Source organism: Amblyraja radiata, chromosome 9, assembly GCF_010909765.2.
Source record: "Amblyraja radiata isolate CabotCenter1 chromosome 9, sAmbRad1.1.pri, whole genome shotgun sequence".
Classification (NCBI taxonomy): domain Eukaryota; kingdom Metazoa; phylum Chordata; class Chondrichthyes; order Rajiformes; family Rajidae; genus Amblyraja; species Amblyraja radiata.
This window is the reverse complement of record NC_045964.1, coordinates 32,490,092-32,513,612: the sequence shown is the minus strand read 5'-3', so window position 1 is coordinate 32,513,612 and position 23,521 is coordinate 32,490,092. Positions and strand designations below refer to the sequence as shown.

The window sequence follows — 23,521 nt, the reverse complement described above, 5'->3', positions numbered from 1 at the left end:
TCCTTAGAAAGTGCCACAATTAGACCTACTCCTCTGTACGGCCAACCATCGTGGTGGGGTGATGATGATGTAGACAATAAAGGAGGAAGAAGTGAACTGAAGAAAACAGATTCTAGCAAAGGTAATTGATTTATAAAATTAGCCTAATGATTGCTCCGTTTATTTGTCAACTTGATCTTTGGACTTATTTAGACTTTAGTAGAGGCAAAGAAATGGACGTGAATGTTAATTAGTCTGCAAACCATTATGATATTATAGTTGAGTTTACTGATCAATTTAAGTGGATGTAACCAGTGATATTCATGTCAAGAGCTGCTTGCAGAGAAATTGAAACTGCTACAATAAATATAGTTATTTTTACATACATGCTTCTGCATTGATTTTTAAATGGTGAAATAAATCCCAAAACAGATACATTGCCCTCCATAATGTTTGGGACAAAGACCCATCATTTATTTATTTGCCTCTGTACTCCACAATTTCAGATTTGTAGTAGAAAAAATCACATGTGGTTAAAGTGCACTTTGTCAGATTTTATTAAAGGGTATTTTTATACATTGTGGTTCCACCATGTAGAAATTACAGCTGTGTTGAAAAATAGTCTCACCATTTCAGGGCACCATAATGTTTGGGACACATGGCTTTGCAGGCGTTTGTAATTGCTCAGGTGTGTTTAATTGCCTCCTTAATGCAGGTATAAGAGAGCTCTCAGCACCTAGTCTTTCCTCCAGTCTTTCCTCCACCTTTGGAAACTTTCATAGCTGTTTATCAGCATGAGCACCAAAGTTGTTCCAATGAAAGTCAAAGAAGCCATTATGAGACTGAGAAACAAGAATAAAACTGTTAGAAACATCAGCCAAACCTTAGTCTTACCAAAATCAACTATTTGGAACATCATTAAGAAGAAAGAGAGCACTGGTGAGCTTACTAATTGCAAAGGGACTGGCAGGCCAAGGAGGATCTCCACAACTGATGACAGAAGAATTCTGCCTATAATAAAGAAAAATCTCCAAACACCTGTACGACAGATCAGAAACACTCTTCAGGATTCGGGTGTGGATTTGTTAATGACCACTGTCCACAGAAGACTTCATGAACAGAAATACAGTGGCTACACTGCAAGATGCAAACCACTGGTTAGCTGCAAAAATAGGATGGCCAGGTTACAGTTTGCAAAAAGTACTTAAAAGAGCAACCATAGTTCTGGAAAAAGGTCTTGCAGACAGATGAGACAAAGATTAACTTATATCAGAGTGATGGCAAGAGCAAAGTATGGAGGAGAGAAGGAACTGCATAAGATCCAAAGCATACCACCTCACCTGTTAAACATGGTAGTGGGGGTGTTATGGTCTGGGCATGTATTGCTGCTGAAGGTACTGGCTCACTTATCTTCATTGATGATACAACTGCTGATGGTAGTAGCATAATGAATTCTGAAGTGTATAGACACATCCTATCTGCTCAAGTTCAAACAAATGCCTCAAAACTCATTGGCTGGCGGTTCATTCTACAGCAAGACAATGATCACAAACATACTGCTAAAGCACCAAAAAAGTTTTTCAAAGCTAAAAAATGGTCAATTCTTGAGTGGCCAAGTCAATCACCCGATCTGAATCCAATTGAGCATGCCTTTTATATGCAGAGGAGAAAACTGAAGGGGACTAGCCCCCAAAACAAGCATAAGCTAAAGATGGCTGTAATACAGGCCTAGCAGAGCATCACCAGAGAAGACACTCAGCAACTGGTGATGTCCATGAATCGCAGACTTCAAGCAGTCATTGCATGCAAAGGATATGCAACAAAATACTAAACATGACTATTTTCATTCACATGACATTGCTGTGTCCCAAACATTATGGTGCCCTGCAATGGGGGGATTATGTATAAACACTGCTGTAATTTCTGCATGGTGAAACCAAAATGTATAAAAACGGCCTTTAATAAAATCTGACAATGTGCACTTTAACCACATGTGATTTTTGCTATTACAAATCTGAAATTGTGGAGTACAGAGGCAAATAAATAAATGATGGGTCTTTGTCCCAAGCATTATGGACGGCACTGTAAGTGACACTCAACAGAACACAGTCAGTTCTCCAGGTGCTACCAGGTATTCACACTCAATTTCAAAGAGATAAACTTCCCTGTGCACCTCAATCCATTTCAGAGCTTCTGGTTGCCCCATAAACGCCCCACTGCAATCCCCTCAATCCAGAGGGACTGTGAGAGATTAGACTTTACTTTAGACTTTAGAGATACAACGTGGAAACAGGCCCTTCGGCTCACCGGGTCCACGCTGATCAGCGATTGCCCTGTACTAACACTATCCTACACACTAGGGACAATTTACAATTTTACCGTAGCCAACTAACCTAAAAACCTGTACGTCTTCGGAGTGTCAGAGGAAACCAGAGCACCCGGAGAAAGCTCACGGGGAGAACGCGCGAACTCCAAACAGACAGCACCCGTAGTCAGGATTGATCGCTGGTCTCTGGTGCTGTAAGGCAGCAACTCTATCGCTGTTCTGCCCCACCCCCCGATGTAAGAGAGGCACTGTTGCTTCATGAGATCCCTCGTCTGACAACTATATTTGTTGTGGCTGGCACAGTGGAAATTAATAGATGGCATTAGCATAGAGTGCCTTCCAAAAGCATAATGGCAGGCAGTACCAGCAACAGAAGATTAAGGAGTGGGGAGCTAGTCATACAGTCCACCAGCAGATTCCACATTTTGAGGTCATCGGCCTTGTATCCCATGACAGGTAAGAATTTATGTACTGTGTGGCTCAGCAGTTAAAATATCCTAAATGAATAAATATGATGCCCACAATGTTATTTAATATCTAAAGGATGCTTCTTATTTTTCTGCCCATTTTGTAAATGTAATTATCAGCGAGGTAAAACAGCATCTGTGGGAGGGAAAGGAATCGTCGCCGTCTCGGTTTGTGGCCCTGGAATCGGGATGGTTCCTTTCAATTCCTTCCCTCCCACAGATGTTGCTCAATTCCCTGAGCTCATCCAGCAGTTTATTTTTGTTTCCCAAGATTACCCTTGTGTTTTGTCTTCAGATGTAATGGGTAAACAAGTGTACATTAAACAGGTATGTGATCATCTTTTGTAGCTGTACAAACATCTGCCTAAATATGTGTCTCATGCTTTAATCTGCCAATTGTTTGTATTGGAACACACTTGCCTGGTGTATACTGAATACTTAGGAATTTGTTTTGGGCTTTGTTTAAAATATTTTATTAACTAAATGAACTTGAAGGTTTAGTGTCAGGATTTGGAGGATTTAATTTGGTCAGATTCTATTGAAAAAGACTGAAGGGCATGCAAGGAGACACTGTAGATTTGTTCCATGTCAAGCCTGTGCTGAATTAGCATATCTCATCCAGTTTGGCAATGTGAAGGTTGGACTTTATTGCCTTCCATCACAGTGAGGAACATGGGGAGTCTGCTGTGGTGGATGTTTATGTTAACTTTTATGTAGTTGTGTGCCTTGTTGCTCTTTTTTGGTATGGTAATTCAGATATCACTGTACCTTAATTGGTACACCTAACAATAAAAGACCTTTGAAACCTTTGGATATGTTTGGAAATGCAAGGAACTGCAGATGCTGGAATCTTGAGCAAAACAGAAAGTGCTGGAGTAACTTGGATCTTGGCCCTACTTATGAATAACAGTCCCGATCCAAAATGTCACCTATCCATTCACTCCTCAAATGCTGCCCAACCCTCCAGCACTTTGTGTTTTGAACAGGATATATTTGTTGATATCTGGAATGATTTCTTATGAACTACGTGCAATTCATAATTTGTATTATTGGCAGATCAAAGAACTTGGCCACCTTTACTTTCTTCAGCTCATTTTATGCATTAAAGACACCAATGGCATATCCCTATCCACAGAATTTACTATTCAAACCCTACATACTATGAGTGGGTGCAGCTAAATTGTCACTAAAATACTTCTGAAGTTGTGGCCCTATCACCGATGCAAACCACAAGCCAATTTGTGTTAAGCAGAAGAATGTCTGGAAAATATTTTCTCAATAGTATTTTCAGGCAGGATATTGTGGTAACATCTGCTTTCTCATTAATGCCATTGGATGTACACATCTGAAACAGAACAACTCAGACAACACTGTAATTAACGCTACACCTGAGCATTATTGTGCAATTAGCACTGCACTTGTATATCAGCCTGAATTATGTGATTTCTTTCCCAGATTGTGGTTTGAACCACAACCTCTGACTTCAGTGCTTCCACACCTCAAAAATGTTTTTCCTGAAATTTCCTGGAATTTGATGGTATTTCCTGAAATCTAAGCCTTCCCCAACTGCGCATGTGCGACTGCCACCCCAACTGCGCACGCACGGATACCCGGTCCACTGTGCACGCGCGGATGGCGTCATTTTGCATCCCTACCGCGTCACCGGCACCATTTCCAATGGTGCGCAGCTGACGGGCCTCCCCCAACTGCGCAGGCGCGGATGGGCGTAATTATTTTTTCCCCCCAAATCCCTTCGCGTCTCCCCGTGCGTGCGCAATGGGCCGGGTATCCGTGCGTGCGCAGTTGGGCCGGCAGTCGCACATGCGTAGTTGGGGAAGGCTTACCGGCTGTGAAATTTCCCTAAATTATTATTTAATTTCCATAACATAACTCGAAGACAACCAGAATTTCCCAAATTTGGGGTAATTTCGTTCAAAGTGGAAACACTGTCTGACTAAGAGGTGAATGTCACCATTAAACTAAGGTGTTACTATTTTGAAGTATGGATTCTTCCTGATTTCCCGACTACTTCCTGAAACACTCTTCACACAGTTACTAAACATCATCCGATGTGTTTAATTGCAGCCTTTAAGAATGCCTTTGCTGGGGTATTGGTAACAATCCTGTTGCAACTTTTACAAAGTCCCCCTTGTCCTCGCTTTCCACCCATCAGCCGTTGCATACTACATATAATCCTCCAATATGTTCGCCACCTCCAAAGGGATCCCACTACTGGCCATATCTTCCGATCTCCACCCCTTTCTGCTTTGCGCAGAGTCCGTTCCCTCCGTAACTCCATGGTCAACTCGTCCCTTCCCAACCAAACTACCCCCTCCCCGGGTACTTTCCCCAGCAACCGCAGGAGATGCAACACAGCTCCTTTACCTCACAGTCTGAAGAAGGGTTTCGGCCCGAAACGTTGCCTATTTCCTTCGCTCCATAGATGCTGCTGCACCCGCTGAGTTTCTCCAGCATTTTTGTGTACCTTCGATTTTCCAGCATCTGCAGTTCCTTCTTAAACCCTTTACCTCCCCCCTCGACTCCATCCAAAGACCCAAACAGTCTTTCCAGGTGAGGCAGAGGTTCACTTGCACCTCCTCTAACCTCATCTACTGCATCTGGTGTTCCAGATGTCAACTTCTCTACATCGGCGAGACCAAGCGCAGGCTCGGCAATCGTTTCGCTGAACATCTCCGCTCAGTCCGTCTTAACCAAGCTGATCTCCCGGTGGCCCAGCATTTCAACTCCCCCTCCCATTCCCAATCTGACCTTTCTGTCCTGCGCCGCCTCCATTGTCAGAGTGAGGCCCAGCACAAATTGGAGGAACTGCACCTCATATTTCACTTGGGTAGTTTACATCTCAGCGGTATGACCATTGTCTTCTCTAACGTCAGGTAGCCCTTGCTCTCTCTCTTCAATGGGGTGAGAATCCAGAAATCGGAGGTGCAAAGGGTCTTGTGAGTGCTGGTGCAAGTTAATCTGCAAGTCGAATCGATAGTAAAGAAAGTAAACTCATTGCTAGCATTTATTTCAAGAGGGCTTGTATACAAAAACAAGGATTTAATGTTTAGGCTCGAAGGCATTGGTAAGGCCGCATTTGGAATATTGTGAGCAATTTTGGGCACCATATCTAAGGAAGGATGTGTTGGCTCTGGAGAGGGTCCAGAGGAGGTTTACAAGAATGATCCCAGGAATGAGTAGGTTAACCTATGATGAATGTTTGTCGGCACTGGGCCTGTACTCACTGGAGTTTAGAAGAATGAGGGGGGGGGGGGGGAAACCTCATTGAAACATACAGAATAGTGAAAGGCTTAGATAGACTGGATGTTGAGAGGGTGTTTCCACTAGTGGGAGAGTCTAGGACTAGAGGTCATAGCCTCAGAAGTAAAGGACATTCTTTTAGGAAGGAGATGAGGAGAAATTTATTTAATCAGGGTGGTGAATCTGGAATTCTTTGCCACAGAAGGCTGTGGAGGCCAAGTCAGTGGATATTTTTAGGCAGAGAGATAGATTCTTGATTTGTACAGGTGTCAGAGGTTATGGGGAGAAGGCAGGAGAATGGGGTTAGGAGGGAGAGATAGATCAGCCATGATTGAATGGCGGAGAAGACTTGATGGGCTGAATTCTACTCCTATTCTTTATGACTAATGTTTTGGTCATTCACCACTGATGTTTTTGCCTTGTGTTGCCTTTATTACAAAGGAATGGAATATAAAACAAAAGGGAAGTCTTGTTACAGCTGCACAAGAAATTGGTGATATTTGGATTACTACATAGTTCAGGGCTCCTTATTTAAAGGAGGCTATGAATTGACAGCAATTCAGAGAAGGTTCACTAAATTGGTCCCAGAAATAAAATGTTTTTTCTATGGAGATACTTTGACCAGCTTTGGCCTATATATAATATTTTGAAAGGCTCAAATGTGATTTTAATGAAACAGAAAATTCCAAAGGTTCCCAATGTGGTAGAAGCGGAGGGGAGGTTGTCCCTCAAGGTTATTTGGAATTAGGGAGCACAATTTCAGAATGAGCATTCAGTTGTTTAAGACAGAAGTGATTTGTTTCTGTGAGGATGATCTATCCCCCAAGGAGCCACTGAGTATATTTATGGCAGTGAGACACATATTGGTGTATCAAGGGGTCATAGGATATGGAGAGTGAATGTGGAGTTGAAGTCAGCGCGTGACGAGCTGTTATCCTATTCGATCATGGACAGGTTTGAAGGGTTGTTTTGCCTAATCCTATATTTTACTTTACGAGGATCCAAGCTCTGGCATTCCTGCAGTTAACCTCTTCACCGCTCTTTCACACTTCTAATCATTCCTTAAAACCTACCCCATCAGCTCCAATATCACCTTTCGTGCTGAGATATCAACTTTTGTTTGATAATACTCCTGTGAAACATTTTGCAATGTCTTACTACATTTAAAGGTGCTTTATTAAAACCTGTTGCTGGAGATGGAGCAGCGACATAGCAATATTAGCCACGTACAGCAATGACAGTCTGAAGAAGGGTCTCGACCCAAAATGTCATCCTTTCCTTCTCTCCAGAGATGCTGCCTGTCCCGCTGAGTTACTCTAGCTTTTTGTGTCTATCTTTGGAAGTGTAAAATCCCCAAAATAGGCACAGTGGTACTAGGGGCAGTGAGTGAGACATAGGAAGCATTGATTTCAAATTAAAAGATACCTGGGAAATTAATTTATGTGTATTCTTCTCCATAGATAATTCCAAAGAGACCTCAAGAAATGAGCAAGAAATTAATGGAAACCATACTGATTATAAGGACTTTGAAGAAAAATCTGTTTATTCGTTTCGCAGAGAACCCAGCTACTTTGAAATTCCAACAAAAGAATTTCAACAGCCATCCAAGTCTCCAGACTGCGAAGTTCATGAAATTCCAACAAAGGACACTGATACAATTCCGTCACCTCGCATTCAGAGTCATGCTTCCTTCACTATTGAGTTTGATGATGATACCCCAGGCAAAATGAAAATTAAGGACCATGTAACTAAGTTTCCCTCAAGACCGAGAAAGGCTCAACAGATTGAAAAAGTTCCTGTGCAGGGAGATGTACTCTCAGCAGAGAATAAAGTGGTTGACTGGCTGGTTCAGAATGACCCAAGCTTAATGCTGAAGAGACAGGCATCAAGAGATATTTATATCGCCAAGAGTGATTACCAGGTTCAGACAAAGGCTCTAAAAGGTATTATTTGTCTTTACTGATATTGAAGCTTGATATGAATTTAAAATTTGGTGGTAACATTCAACTATAGAGGAATATTCTTTTTCAAAACACTTTTCAGATGACTAAAAATATATTGCCTTAATCCAGAATGCAGTTCAGACTTTAGATTTTAGAAATACAGCGATGAATCAGACCCTCTGGCCCAACGAGTCCGGGCCGGCCAGCGATCACCCCGTACACTAGCACTATCTACATGCTAGGGACAATTTGCAATGTTACTGATGCCAGTTAATCTACAAACCTATACCTCTTTGGGGCATGGGAGAAAACCGGAACACCCAGAGAAAACCCGCGCGGTGTCAGGGAGAACGTACAAACTCCGTATATGCAGCATCCGTAGTCAGGATCGCACCTGGGTCTCTGGCTCTGTAAGGCAGCAGCTTTACCGCTGCGCCACTGTGCCTGAAATGTTTATTTTTCCTCTTCTTCTATGGAGTATTCACCTGCTGAGCATTTCCAGCACATTCAGTGTGTTTACTTCTTAATAACAGGAAAATGCTAATCTATTAAATTAATTTTCAACAGGAACACTAATTATTTTTCTTTGCTTTTCTTAGGTTATAGACATGAAGATGGGACTCAAAGTGATTCAGAGAATCAAATAGTATCTCAACAACAGGATAAAGGAGACTCACCCCTGGATTCTCCTCCAGAGCAAATGACGAGTTACAGTGATAGTAAAATGTGTCAGCTCCAACATGACCAACAAGACATGCCCGTGGGTCAGCAAGCCTTTGTTATTGAATTCTTTGACGATGATAATCCTCGTAAACGTAGAGCACACTCTTTTACACAAAACGCAAGTGCCATGCACAATGATTCTTATATTGCTCTTAGAGCTAAACTAGAAAAACGAAAAGGCACTTCAACCTGTGAGAAGGTTGCAGTACAGCAAGCACAATCATTAGTGCAAACGAACAAATCTACCGCTAGTTCGTCACTTCCCCAAAGGTCTAATTCTCTAAAGAGAGAAAAGACTGAAGAACGATTAGGTGCCTCTGCTACCTCAAGCTTCAAAGGTTCACTTCGGAGCTTTGGGAGTGTAGGACGAAAAAGTAAACTCAGCCAGGAGTTTGCTGCTGAACTATTAAAAGAAACTGCAAAAAGTGTTAAAGTAGAAAAAACAGATCCTGTTCCTGTGACAGTTGCACATGTGCCAGTGGCAGCACCTTTACCAGAAACACCAGTATCAGCACCAACAACTTCAACAAAGGCAACCTTGAAACTAATTGATTCAGCAAAGCCAATCTCCAAACAGGGTGATCAAGATAGTTTAAGTGACACTGGCACTTATACTATTGAAACAGATGCTCAGGACAAAGAGGTTGAAGAAGCTCGTAAGATGATAGATAAGGTAAGAAAACTACTTAAAGAAAACTAGTTAAAGAATATTACTTAAAGAAAGTATGATCTTCTGATACAATCGGTAGTCTTTAATTCCATAATCCAGTGGTGACCTAATTATTCTCAATCATCTGATTTTGAATTGCTCGGAAAGAGCATGGAAATAGACATTTGTAATACATGTCCTTCACGGCGATAGTGATGGGATTAATCGTGGAATTATGACAATAATCTACTTTTAAGGATCACCGATTAATATCGTTGATGGTTATTAGCTGTTGTATAAATTAAATGTATCACCTGGGGGAAACTAAGCCACTTTTTCCACATACTCTGGATATAGTCATACAGTATGGAAATGGGCCCTTTGGCCCAACTTGCCCACGCCAACCAACGTGCCCCATCTATCCTAGTCCTACCTGCCTGCCTTTGGCCCATATCGCACTAAACATACACTATCCATGTAGATGTCTAAATGTTTCTTAAACATTGAGATAGTGCCTGCATCAACGACCTCCTCCGGCAACTCATTACATACACCCACTCACTATCCTTTGTGTAAAAAAGGTTACCCCCTCAAGTTCCCATTAAATCTTAGGCAACCCTATAGATAATGTTGGGAATGCCACACTTTTACGTGTGTTGCATGCTGGAAATGTCCTTCCTAAAGTTATTCCCTCATTTATTTTAGATAGGTAAAGCAGGATTTTGACTGATTAGTCAATGAATAAGTATTTGTTCAAGCCAAGATGGTAGGATGGGATGAGCTTCCCATGCTGTCATTTTGTCCGTTTTGGTGGTGGAGATGACCGGTTCTTTTTGTGAATTAAGGGCCTGTCCCACGAGCATGCGACTCCATGCGGCAAGCGTGACCTAAAGGGCCGGTCCCACCAGCATGCGCCTGCATGCGGCAAGCGTGACCTAACGTGGTCACTTGAGCCGTATGGCCTCGCGGGGCCGGTCCCACTTCGATCGCCGGAGCCGTATGGAGTTGTGCAGAGCTGGTCCCGACATTGCGCAGGGCTCCGAAAAACTGACCGTGTTTAAAAATTCCTCGTGGCAACGGCCTGCCGGCCCGCAGCCACCTCGACGCCGTGTCACTCACTCGACCTCCACGCGGCTCCCGCTTCTGGTTTGGTCGCACTTGCCGCATGCAGGCGCATGCTGGTGGGACCAGCCCTTTAGGTCGCGCTTGCCGCATGGAGTCACATGCTCGTGGGACAGGCCCTTGAGGTTAGCCTATTTCTGTTGGATTCCTCCATCTCCTGTATTCTAATTGGTGGCTGTACAACACTTATTAACTGTTTTCTATGCTACACCGGGATGTTGCAATATTGTATCATCTGTCCAACTGAAGGCCCATTTCACAGAAAACACTGGAAATTAATACATGATCAGAAGAATTCTTTCTGAGAGATTTATAGGATTTCAGAAAAATATAGGAACAACATGGTGGTCATAGAAACATGTGAAAAAACTGTAAAGTCAGCCCATGATTCAATTAATTTGCATGAAGATGTATATTTTGGACATGAATGGAGGCATTTATTATTTCTATGCCTTTACTCTCTTGTGTACCTTGTCAGCAGAGGAATCTGGCAAAAAACCTTCCCAGTCTTTCTCCAACATTGCTCTGTTATGAATGTCTGATTTATAAAAAAAAACGATGTTGTTTCTATCCTTACCAGACTCCCAGGATCATCAAATAGGGCAACATAGCTAAGATCAGAAATTCAAATTTGCAAAGTTGAAACCTTTTCTAGGGTTGGCGTATTCCTTATGGTATTTTCAATAACCTAATGTTTTTTAAGCACTTTCAAAAGAATGTCTTAAAAAAAATGTTTTTGAATATTCAGATAATTAAAATTGGATCACCCAATAAGCACAAACAATATTAACTACAGCAACCAATACAATTACATGATCAACAAGGTGACTTCATAAAGCAGAGCCAAATAAGGTCAATTTAAATGATGAGGGAGTTCCAGAAATGATTGCTTCATACATTTATGAATTTGATGCATGCTGATGTAAGCGCAAAATGTTCAACCATTGTTCCCATCAATTGACTTGGCTTTGTGGTTAATAAATTAATATATTGCTTGTTTGAAAAGCTGTGGCTTATTAACTCTTATTTGTCTTTAACCAGGTGTTTGGTGTTTTTGAATCATCTGACTTTTCCGGAATTAGCTCTGAAATTTATAGACCTGTAATCTGTGATGAAGATTCTCCTACACTAAGGGATGAGGATAATGTGTGTAATCAAAATGCTAGCACCATTTACCAGCAAACACCTACATTACAGGCGTATCGCACTACAGCCATTACTGGCTCTGATACTGTGCCACAGGTAATGGTCAGATCAGATTAGCTTATTGTCATAGACACCAGGGTGCAATGAAATTCCTTGTATTACAATGCAGCCAATCCTCATGTTATAGCAGGTCAAGGAATGAAAATTAACCCTTGCGTAATTCACAAATCACTACCAAAAGATCTGAGATACCGAATAAATGCTGTCATGAAATATACGTGAAGAAAAAGCCCATATAAATAAAAATGTTAGTTCTCTTCAACTCTCATTCCTTGAAGCACGCACCGATGATGTGGCTTTGTGTTATGGAACCTCGCAATACAGTTGTTTTTCTGGGATTGCAAATGCCCCCGCCCCTTCCCGTTAAAGCAGATGGCACCTTTGTCTAGTTTATGGGTCTCTAGCCATTAAAATAAAGTGTTAACCTTGTAGTCCTTCAACAGGAGGCAAAGATAATTTCACGAAGAAGTTCATGTAATAGCATTTTCTGCATGATGTGCATGTAGTGTGCTTTTGGTAGAATTTCTTCAAGCTACTGCCGTCATCGCTTAATGTTCTGCCTGGCTCTGGGGTTCTAAGGGCAACATTTATTTCTTGACCATTACCATTTAAGCAGATAAACTGGAGTCTTAACATGGGTGACATGCCTGATGACCGTTACAGTTGATAAGACGTTGGTGTTGTCGCATTTGCAGCATTGCGCTCAGTTTTGGTCACCCTGCTATATGAAGGACGTCTTTAAGATGGAATGAATGCAAAGAAGATTTACGAGTATGTTGCCAGGATTTGAGAGCCCGAGCTGTTGGGAGAGGTTGGGCAGGCTGGGACTGAGCTCAGGAAGGGAGACCGAGGTGCTGGTGAAGGAGATGAGACCACTGCCTTCTGTGGCAGAGAATTTCACAAATATCACTACTCTGGGTGAAAAAGTTTTTTCTCATCTCAGTGCTAGGCAAAGAGCCATTTCAGGTAACATTTTTTGTAAAGATGTTTTTAGCTGTATGAGGTCATTTATTGAAACATATCAGATTATTAAGGGTTTGGACGCGCTAGAGGCAGGAAACATGCTCCCGATGTTGGGGGAGTCCAGAACCAGGGGCCACCGTTTAAGAATAAGGGGTAAGCCATTTAGAACGGAGATGAGGAAATACTTTTTCACACAGTTGTGAGTCTGTGGAATTCTCTGCCTCAGATGGCGGTGGAGGCCCGTTCTCTGAATGCTTTCAAGAGAGAATTAGATAGAGCTCTAAAAGATAGCAGAGTCAAGAGATATGGGGAGAAGACAGGAACGGGGTACTGATTGTGGATGATCAGCCATGATCACAGTGAATGGCGGTGCTGGCTCGATGGGCCGAATGGCATACTTTTGCACCTTTTGTCTATTGTCTATTTCATGAAATATATATCTTTTGGGGTTATTTTACTGCTTGTCAGAAAGTCTAAGCTTCTGTTATGTAAACTACCAGCAGAAAGCTTGAGAATCACTTTCAATTTATTGAAAAAGCAGGAGCTTCAGTGGGTAATGCCCCCGGACCCCCACCGGGGCACTGCCCCTGGACCCCGCCGGGGGCCTAGCCAACCTCCTGGACCCCTGGCCAATACTTCCTACTTTTTTTCTGGAGGTGAATATCATGCTTGTAGATTTAAGATGAGAGGGGCAATATTTAATAGAAACCGGAGAGGCAACTTTTTCACTCAGGAAAGACACTTGGACAGGAACATGGATAGGAAACATTTAGAGGTATGGGTCAAATGTGGGCAGCTTGAATTATCTTATATAGGGCATGTAGCTCTGCATGGAAGATTTGGGCCGAAGGACATGTGTTCGTGCTACAGTGCCCTCCATAATGTTTGGGACAAAGATCCATCATTTATTTATTTGCCTCTGTGCTCCACAATTTTGGATTTGTAATAGAAAAAATCACATGTGGTTAAAGTGCACATTTTTATTAATGTGCACTTTGTGAGAATAATGTGAGATTTTATTACAGGCCATTTTTATACATTTCGGTTGCACCATGTAGAAAGCTAAAGCAACAAAGGAGTTTTTCAAAGCTAAAAAATTGTCATTTCATGAGTGGCCAAGTCAATCACCCGATCTGAACTCAATTAAGTATGCGTTTTGTATGCTGAAGAGAAAGCTGAAGGGGACTAGCCCCCAAAACAAGCATAAGCTAAAGATGGCTGCAAAACAGGCCTGGCAGAGCATTACCAGAGAAGACACCCAGCAACTGGTGATGTCCATGAATCGCAGACTTCAAGCAGTCATTGCATGCAAAGGATATGCAACAAAATATTAAACACGACTATTTTAATTTACATGACATTGCTGTGTCCTAAACATTATGGAATGGGGGGACTATGTATAAACATTGCTGTAATTTCTACATGGTGAAACCAAAATGTATAAAAATGGGCTTTAATAAAATCTGACAATGCACTTTAACCACATGTGATTTTTTTTCTACTACAAATCTCAAATTGTGGAGTACAGAGGCAAATAAATAAATGATGGGTCTTTGTCCCAAACATTATGGAGGCCACTGTATATGACTCTATGACTATGACCCCCATCTATGATTGCATACCAACAAAGCTGAAGTTGTCTCTGAGAAATAGCTTGGCATGCTGCTGCATTGCGAGGGAATAAACACGAGACAAAACCCCATCTCCACACAGAGGATGGTGTCCATCCAGTCATGTGGCACTACAATTTTACAAAAAAATATACATTTTTGAGAAATTCTAGGCCCACTATGAATGAGAATTTAAGGTAATTAATCAGGCATAGTTTTACAAGATGCATTCAATACTTTGTATCCTCTTGGTACAAATTCTAGGCGCGTCCAGTCGGCCCCATATACCCGGCATCTCAGAAGTGGGTCTCAAGATGGGCAAGCCTGGCTGATGGCTATAATGGCACGGTGCCAGTTACTGGGTTCCAGGACCTTCAAGGGAGTGAGTATTCAAGTTAGTGATGACTTAGACCAAGTTGCAATAATACCATCATTTTTTTCCCATTCTTATCTTTTCTCCATATTTATCTATTGTAGAAGACGCAGCTACAGTTGATATTGGAACGTACAGCAAGAGCATTGAAACCCTGGATTCAGATGCAACGTCAACAACCAGCCAGTCGTCACGGAAACGTCGAACACTTCCACAGTTGCCACCCAGTGAAAAACTTGATATTCCAAAAGCAAAAGACTTTCTGCAGCAACGCTCGCCTCCTAGTTCTGAATCAATAAAGAAATTAGAAATGGATTTACGGTCCTTTCCACAGCCTCATGAAAGATTGTTTATTCGTGAAGACAAAGACTTGGAGCCTGACAGTTTGAGCGATGATGATAAGCCTGATGACTCTTCCCATGTTGTAAAAGGGAAGGGTAGGAAGTATAGAATTTCCAGGGCCATTAGGAAATTGCATCAAGACCAGACGTGGAATGATCAGGGGACATCTGAGGAAGGGCCACTGGTGACTGATGCATACACACAATGCACAGCCAAAGAGCTTTCAGATTCAAGTGGCACTAAATGCGTCTCAGAACATAATCTGAAATCGGCTTCCTATAGTACAAAAGAAAAAATGTTGGAAAGCCCTTCTAATCAAACTTCAGTAGCTAAAGTGATATTAACAAACTTTGAAAAAAAGACTAAAGAACGAGATTTTAGCTCAAAATCATCTACTGTTTCATCCTCTACAAGATCTGGTCTGGATATCAATAAGACTGTTATGGAAAGCATTGATACAATTAGCTCCACCAGTAAAACAACTCGAATAAATAATAGAAGTCCCTCACAGGAAAGAAAGAAGATGTCGACAAGAGATTCCCGCGTATCTGTTATCAGACAAGAAAGCTTTACTAAAGACAGACCAAGTATTGATACTGCAACTTATAAAGTTCCTACTATTTCAAGCCAGATGTCAGTTAAAGATCATACAAGAAGCTCCCACAGAACAGAAAGCACAGAGGACACTCATCTCTTTCTGAAGGATACCGAAGATGCAATGGCAGCCTTAGAAGCAAAGCTCCAGTCTCAAGACTTCCATTTTAGTCAACAAGAAAGTAATTCCCATGTCCAAGGTGATTCCTTCTCTGGAGAATCAGATAATGACACAACCAGTTCTGTAAGTTTGAAAAGTAAAAATACAACTAGTTCTGTGCAGAAACAGAAAAACGTAACTGGTGCGCACAAAGGGAAAACGGCCACATCAGTTCAAGGGCATCCACAGCAGGCCAATGCTCGGGAAAGACTGTCGGAGAAGCGCCAAGCCCAGGTTCTGGATTCAACCAATAAATCGGACAGTAGTCGGCGTTTTCAGTTGAAACGTAGCACAGGATCGCGTGGCTCCACAGACTTCACTGACGACGAGAGGTCCACCAGCCTTCCATATGTACCAACGACAGACACAGTCTCTTCTGATCAGGAGCACTCTCAGACCAGTAAATCTCAAATGCGCAAAAGATTTTCTGGTTCTCTGCGCACAAAGGAGGATTTGAACAAGACAGCGAAAGCTTCAGTGCAAACAACTCTAACCCGATCGAACAGCCTCTCGACGCCCAGGCCAACCAGAGCATCTCTGCTGCGCCGGGCTCGGCTCGGGGATACTTCAGACAATGAGGGTGCAGATGTGGACAAATCTTCATTGGCTTCAGAATTGTCCACCGCAAGTTCTACCTCTTCAAAGCAGCCAACTGATAAGAAATTATCACGGCTTGATATGCTGGCGCTGCCACGAAAACGAGCAGGTTCATTCACTGTAAACAGCGACACGGAAACTTCAGTGCTGAGGAGCAGCTTTAGTATGAAAAGTGTTGATTTAACTGCTACAAGTCGCAAGTCAACCAGCACTGATTCAAAAACTGCATCCAGAAAAACTACTACAAACACAGTGAAACAGACGAGAGGTCGTGGTAATGGTACAAAATCAGCTTCTAGTGAGTATATTCTTAAAGAATATCAGAAGTACATAATTTCCATTGAATGCTATTAAAAAATGATTGAATCGTTGGCTGTTTTTGATTGGAGACCTATGTTTCAACTTTATGAGCAAATCTCCATAACCTGCAACTGTCCATATGTTTACCCAGGTATTTTCCTCTGAATCCAACTCGTTTTTGTTACCCAGTCCCCCCTGAGATCTGTTTTTATTCCCATTTGAGTCCTTCCACATGCTCGGTGGTTCCCCCCCCCCCCGTTTCATTTATCTCGATCTTGATAATTTTGACCTCCAGAGGCTCTTATCTCTTCCTATTTTGTAGTTTAATTTAGTTTAGAGAGACAGTGCGGAAACAGGGCTTTCGGCCCACTGAGTCTGCGCCGACCAGTGATCACCCCGTACATTAGCACTATCCTACACATTAGGGCAATTTACAATTTAGCCAAAGCCAATTAACTTACAAACCTGTACGTCTTTGGAGTGTGGGATAAAACCAGAGCACCTGGAGAAAACCCATGCAGGTCACGGGTTGAAACTCCATTTAAAAAGCACACGCAGTCAGTTTCGAACCTGGGTCTCTGGCGCTCTAAGGCAGCAACTCTACCGCTGCGCCGCTATACCACCCATCATTGAATCTCCATGCCTCTCTCAGCTTTCTTCATTCTATGGTATACATTTCTCTGTATGTCCTTCCCACTCTTTTCCACACAGCCCCCTAACTTGGCGGGATGCTGGAGGTGACTGTTCTTGACAATTATACACCATCCTTCCTGAACCATGGGGCAATCATGAGCTCTCCTGGTCCTCATTTGTTCTTGCATAAAGTCTTCAAAGTACACAATCTACTAACTTTCCAACCTAGTGCTTCACAATTACAGCAAACTTGATTTTAGCCCTCTGTTTTTCTCAATAAGCTCTTGATTTGCAGCCTTCCAATTATATCCATCTTTAATGTCTCCCTCAACAGAAAAAATCTTCATATGCTGCCCTGTCCTCTCTGATGACAAATGAGGCCAGACCTAAATGTCTCTTGCTTACACACCCATCACTATATCAATTAACAGATCAATGTGAAGCTTTAAGACCCTCATAAAGAATTCATGAACAGGTGGAAAAAAAACTTGCATTCGATTAATGTACAAATTGGAGAGCCTTTTCACTCTTCCTGATATTATAATGTCTAAAAAACACAAAATACAGCTATGACTATCACAATAATCCAATTTTTATAACACATTTATGGTTTAGCCAATCTAGAGAGTTTCTGTCAATGTATCAAATGAAAGACACTTGCTATCTATCTTCTCCCATGATCAAAAACAAGACAATTTTCTTCAGAAAAGTAAAATCCAAAGCCTTAACTGCCTTCATCTTGCTGAAAGTCAGCAAGCATAGTCTGAGATTAGTCTCCCTATCCTCAAACAGAATTTACTTTCCAAAGCAATGCTTGCCTGACCAACAGCTCTATGAAATGATATTCAACCTTTGTTATACTTACTTTGTCTGCTTAATCCTAATTCATCTCCTAATCTATGATTTGAGATGCTTTTAAAATCTTTAGACTTTAGCATTACAGCGTGGAAACGGGCCCTTCAGCCCACAGAGTGCGCGCTGTCCAGCGATCACCTTGTACACTAGCAATGTCGTACATAGTAGGAACAATTTATAGAAGCCAATTAACCCACAAGCCTGTACGTCTTTGGAGTGTGTGAGGAAACTGGAGCACCAGGAGGAAACCTACACGGTCACAGTGAGAAAGTACAAACTCTGTACAGGCAACACCCGTAGTCAGAATCAAACCCGAGTCTCTGGCGCTGCAAGGCAGCAACTCTACTGCTGCACTGTTGTGCTGCCCGTTGAGTATGGTTCAGTGGTGGGTTGCAAATGGTTTGAATGTATCAGTACACCCAAGGGGAAGAATAGTTTTACACAACTGGGTCATGTTGAAAATTATTATTCGCAACTTGGGCTGCAAGACAAATGTTATGAATTTTTTGTTAACAGGTAGAGTGATATTTCAAAGGGGAATAAATATTTTGTCAATTATCGATTATGCTTGGGCTTTTGTAAAGTTTGTTTTAATGCGTTTCACACCTTCTAAATGGGTGCAGAGCAGATGAACCTAATGAGAAATTAACAAATTCCAAATTCCATAATAATGTTACTACACATTAATATAGCAGCTTACAAAATGTATCATATAAACTTTGTAATTGCATTATTTTCATAGTATTCATTGAATAAATCAATGAATTAGTTAACTGAAAAAGGATTAATATTAGCAGATGTCTTGTAAAGGACTTAAGTTTTTATTTCACATTCTTAACTACTCTGATTAACTATTACCTCTGACTAACATAATCTGATTAACCTTATCACAAGGTTTATTAATAACTATTATTTCGGTGACAAGTCATGGTATTCTATTACTAAAGAAAATCGTAGGTACTTATTGAGCATGATGAAGTAATGTTTCGCTTTTTCATATACTAATCTATTGTAAGTCCCTAGCCATTTTATAACCAGATTCTTACAAATGGAGATTAAAACTTGGGTTTGTGCTTCAACTGCATTTTTAACTTTTATTTCACTTCTCAGCTGGCTTAAGTTGCTTATCAGTTGTTTAAAAACATTATATTTCATTTGTCTGGCGAGAGGATTAGTGTCTCATTACTATTCATAATAAAAAACCATATAATGTTTGCAATACTAATAATACCATTCAATGGCTATCGAGTATGATAATCGGCCCAGATACATGTCTTAAGAGTACCGTATTGATTGCTAAGCATTATTTGATGCAATTTTCAAAGAAATGTTTAGAGGGAGGCCCAGGGTTATGTTAAAGGTAATAGGATGTTTAATAACACAATGAGAACAGAACTATCTTTAGATGTAGAGTGCCAGAGCAAAGGAGTTATTTCGTTTTGTTTAGATATATAGCATGGAAACAGGCCCTTCGGCCCACCTGAGTTCATGCCCACCATCGATCACCCATTCACACTAGTTCTATGTTATCCCACTTTCTCATTCACTCCCTATACATTAGGGGCAATTTACATATGCTAATTAACCTGCAATCCACATGACTTTGGGATGTGGGTGGAAACCAGAGCACTGGGGGAAACCCACTTGGTCACAGCTGCAAACTCCATACAGACAACACCTGAGGTCAGGATTGAACCTGGGTTTCTGGCACTGTGAGGCAGCAGCTCTACCAGCTGCACTACTACGCCATCCTTATCTGTGACCTATTAAAAAAAACATATTTGCTGCACCTCACCTGGGGTGTTAAGTCCCAAATTAAGAAAGGTATGATTACAAAAGAGGAGGTACAGAAGAACTAGAATAGCTGCAGGAATAGGATTTGACATTCCTGAATAGACTGGAGAAGCTGAAGCGGTTCTATGTAGAACAGAGATAGCTTGGTGGAAGTTTGGTGAAGCTGTTTAAAAAATGGCACAGATTTTAAATAATTGGCAAAAGAACCAGAGGCGACTTAAGGACAAATTTGTTTTAACCGAATGGATGGTTAGGTTTTGGAATGTACTTGGTTGATTTGTGGATGCCGATTTAATCAGAGCTTCTTAAAAGAAAACACCTGCCACGGATAGCACCTATTACTTCCACGGGGAAAGAATTCCACTAGTAGTAATTTGAAGAAATGTTTCCTATTTTGCTCTCTTCAAAGTTATAAGAGAAATCTCAGTAGATCAGAGAGCATCCGCAGAGAAAGAAAGGGTCAACATTTTGGTTCAAAGAACTGATCTGCCATCCATGTTGATTTTTCTCTTGTTCCAGTCTTACTCCCTCCAGTGAAACTGATTTTTGCCTATCTACTCCCACAGCTTCTTTCAAAATCTTAAAGACCAAATTGAATCACTCCATAACTTGTATAGAATGTTAAAAAAAGTAACTTTTCTATATCATATCGTTGATGCCCAGATCACATTCTGGTGCTACTTTCATTCCGAGTCCAACTGAACTTTGATAAGGAACATTTCCCAGAACTTTGTGCAGTATTACGGGTACAGCAAATGTATTCTATTTTATATCCTTAAGTTGTTAAAATTACAATATTCGATTTGCTCATTTTGTTTTTTTTTACCTAAACCTGTATGTTTTGGTAATTCATATGCAGACTTGGGCCCTGGCTGTTCATATTTTTCTGTTGTTTCCATCCTTGCTATGCTGTACCAGAGTTGTCTTACCAAGGCCAAGGAATCATTCATATTTCCCAGATGTTTATTGAAACAATAAACCTATCAGTGCTGATGTTATTTTTTTAAATAGGAAGATGATTTAAATGGGATATACAGAAGGAGGCAAAATTGTCTTTGTAAAAAGTTGTGTGAATTGATCACCAAATATCTGACCAGTCTCCATTTGTAAGAATTATCTGTTTTTGTATAAATCTTGGGTTGTTCTATCTTTGTTCTTTTATCACCTTTTTCTTTGTTCAAAACTAATTCTTTTACAAGACTCAAGATGGAGGCAACAAACTTCAGATTACACTTCTACTTCAGAGGAGGAGTATAACTCAAATCACACTTCTCCTAAACACAACCGCTTGCATGCCTCAACAGCTACCCACAGCAGTAGAGCACAATCTTCCAATTCAGGGAGAACAAGACAAAACGTGAATGATGTTGACGATCCGTATGAAAACTGGACTACACACAGTGCAGAAATTGCAAGGTATTGTGAATTTTGCTTTTTACTATTGCTCCTGGAACTGAAAACCTATGATGTGTATTTTAGATGTGTATTTTTCTTTCCCTTTCTACCTTCCTCAATATCATGCATCATCTGATGTAAGGATCATAGGTTTGTGATTGCTCCTGATTTGCTCGTATCCTTCCCGTTAACGCAGCTATTAAATATGCTGGTAGAGCCCCAGTCTGATATCTTTCGCTGAGAGGAAATGCCTAGCCACGTGACCTATACTCCCATGGCAAAGATGATATCAGAAGTTTTTCAACTGAAATTAAGGACAAAAGCAGGAGCTGATATAACACACCAAGTACTTATAACTCATATTTGATGATAGGCTGAGTTCTGTATATTTTTCTTTAAATTATTACACTTTTAAAAAGAAAGCATTAGATGTCATAAATGTTATCAATTTCATTGTTGGCATGGAGACCCTTACGTGGTGTCTTTCTCTGTGCAAAGCTTCTATGCGGATGCCAGTTTCAGAGGACGTCCCGCATTAATTTTGTTGAAAATACCAAAGACTGTAATTTTAAAAAGGTCTTAAAGCCTCTCTTTATATCTGTCCTTGCAATAATGTGATTTCTGATGTTCCATAATTTTTAATTCTCATGTATATTTGCACTCCCAAATGTCGCAGTACAAGTGATGTAAATTAATTCAAAGTACCCTGTGTGGAAGAATTGAGTAAAACATTTTCCTAACCTTGAACAAAAAAACAAAAATACTTGTGTTTGAGATTTCCAACATCTGCAATTTTGTGTTTTCATTCCTAAGCTTGTGTTTTTTTTTCCCCCTTTAGTCAGCACAACTCTTTTTCCAAGATAAATTAGAAAAACAGACCACTATCTTTGACACTGTATACCATAATATTGCAATGATGCACCATGTCTCTTCTGTGTTATTACCTTTGGAAGTTAACTGATTGCCGATGAAATTCTAATTGCCATGTAAATGGTTGCAGAACTATTAATTGGAACTCGGCCAAATAACTCAAATTATGTTTTTTGATAAAATTCATGTTGCATTCTTTGAAACTCCTAACCTTTTGATAGGATGAGTTACACTAGTATTTCAATGCAGTTTAAAATATATATATAATTGAAGAAATAAATTGTCTCTTATTAAATACTTCTCTAGTTTGTGAAGAGATTAATGGTAAGGATTGTTTTCTTCTCTGTTCACTTTGGTCTCTGGAAACTTTCCCATTGGCATCAAATTATTGAGCAGCAATAAAATGTTATGTACACAGGCCTGCTTTCCAGATGATTCCAATTGTAGTTGGAAATTCAAGAAAAACTAGTTTAAAAACTAACATTATCCATCTTTTTGGTTAAGAAAAGGTGACCATATTTAGTGATAGACACAAAGTGCAGGATTAACCTAGCGGGTCAGGACTGTGTCTGAAGAAGGCTCCCGACCCAAAACGTCACCTAACCTTTTTCTCCAGCGCTGCTGTCTGACCCGCTGAGTTACTCCAGCACTTTGTGTCTATCTTTGGTATAAACCAGCATCTGCTGTTCTTTGTTTCTACATACTTGATGGTAGTCTTGATAAACCAGAAAACAGAACACATTAAATCTGCATGCATGATGATATCTGTTTCACAGCCAATTGTCCCTGATGGAATGAGTTTTCCTGTTTTTCAGCATTGGTTTTGGGGGGAAAATAATATATTTAAGTTGAATAAACTGTTACCAATTAACTTTAAGTTCCTATTAAAAACTCCTTTAGGTGTTGGGATTTTCTAGGTATCTTGCAGGCAACAGTACAGTGAGTTAAGATTAGATCCTGTTCCAAGGATATTCGACAATTATCTTAAAAACAGATTGCTGTGTTAACACCCTGTTTTAAAAATTATTGACTAATAGTGTGCCAGCTAGTCAACTACCTAATTTGTTTTTTGAGACTATGAAATATTTAGATGTTCTTAAAACTAAACATAAAATAAAAATATTTCAATGGAAAAAGTGCCTGAAATCCGTTACTTCGGGGTGTGTTCACTCAAAAGTAGTTGCAGAACATGTTTTAATCTGATTGTTGCATAATTTCTGTGCTCATTATAAATATAGCTTCATTATTGAAAGTAATATGATAGATCACTAGTTTAACAAATCATATCAGTTTTATTAATATTTTAGTGAGCTGTATAACATTTTAATATATCACGATGTAATATAATTCAATTGGGGT

The 23,521-nt window shown here is 40.6% G+C and overlaps 1 protein-coding gene across 6 annotated transcripts in view; it reads left to right on the top strand.

Moving 5' to 3' along the window:
- Positions 1–23,521, top strand: part of cep170b (centrosomal protein 170B) — a 70,492-nt gene that overhangs the window by 31,705 nt on the left and 15,266 nt on the right. For 4 of the 6 annotated variants that reach the window (XM_033027026.1, XM_033027023.1, XM_033027025.1 and 1 more), the window contains exons 7-13: positions 8–121; positions 7,494–7,976; positions 8,576–9,372; positions 11,512–11,712; positions 14,514–14,631; positions 14,727–16,613; positions 21,097–21,313. In XM_033027026.1, coding sequence (XP_032882917.1) covers positions 8–121; positions 7,494–7,976; positions 8,576–9,372; positions 11,512–11,712; positions 14,514–14,631; positions 14,727–16,613; positions 21,097–21,313 — 3,817 coding nt within the window. The remainder of the gene's footprint in view (positions 1–7; positions 122–7,493; positions 7,977–8,575; positions 9,373–11,511; positions 11,713–14,513; positions 14,632–14,726; positions 16,614–21,096; positions 21,314–23,521) is intronic. The other 2 variants (XM_033027024.1, XM_033027028.1) reach the window with 2 other exon arrangements.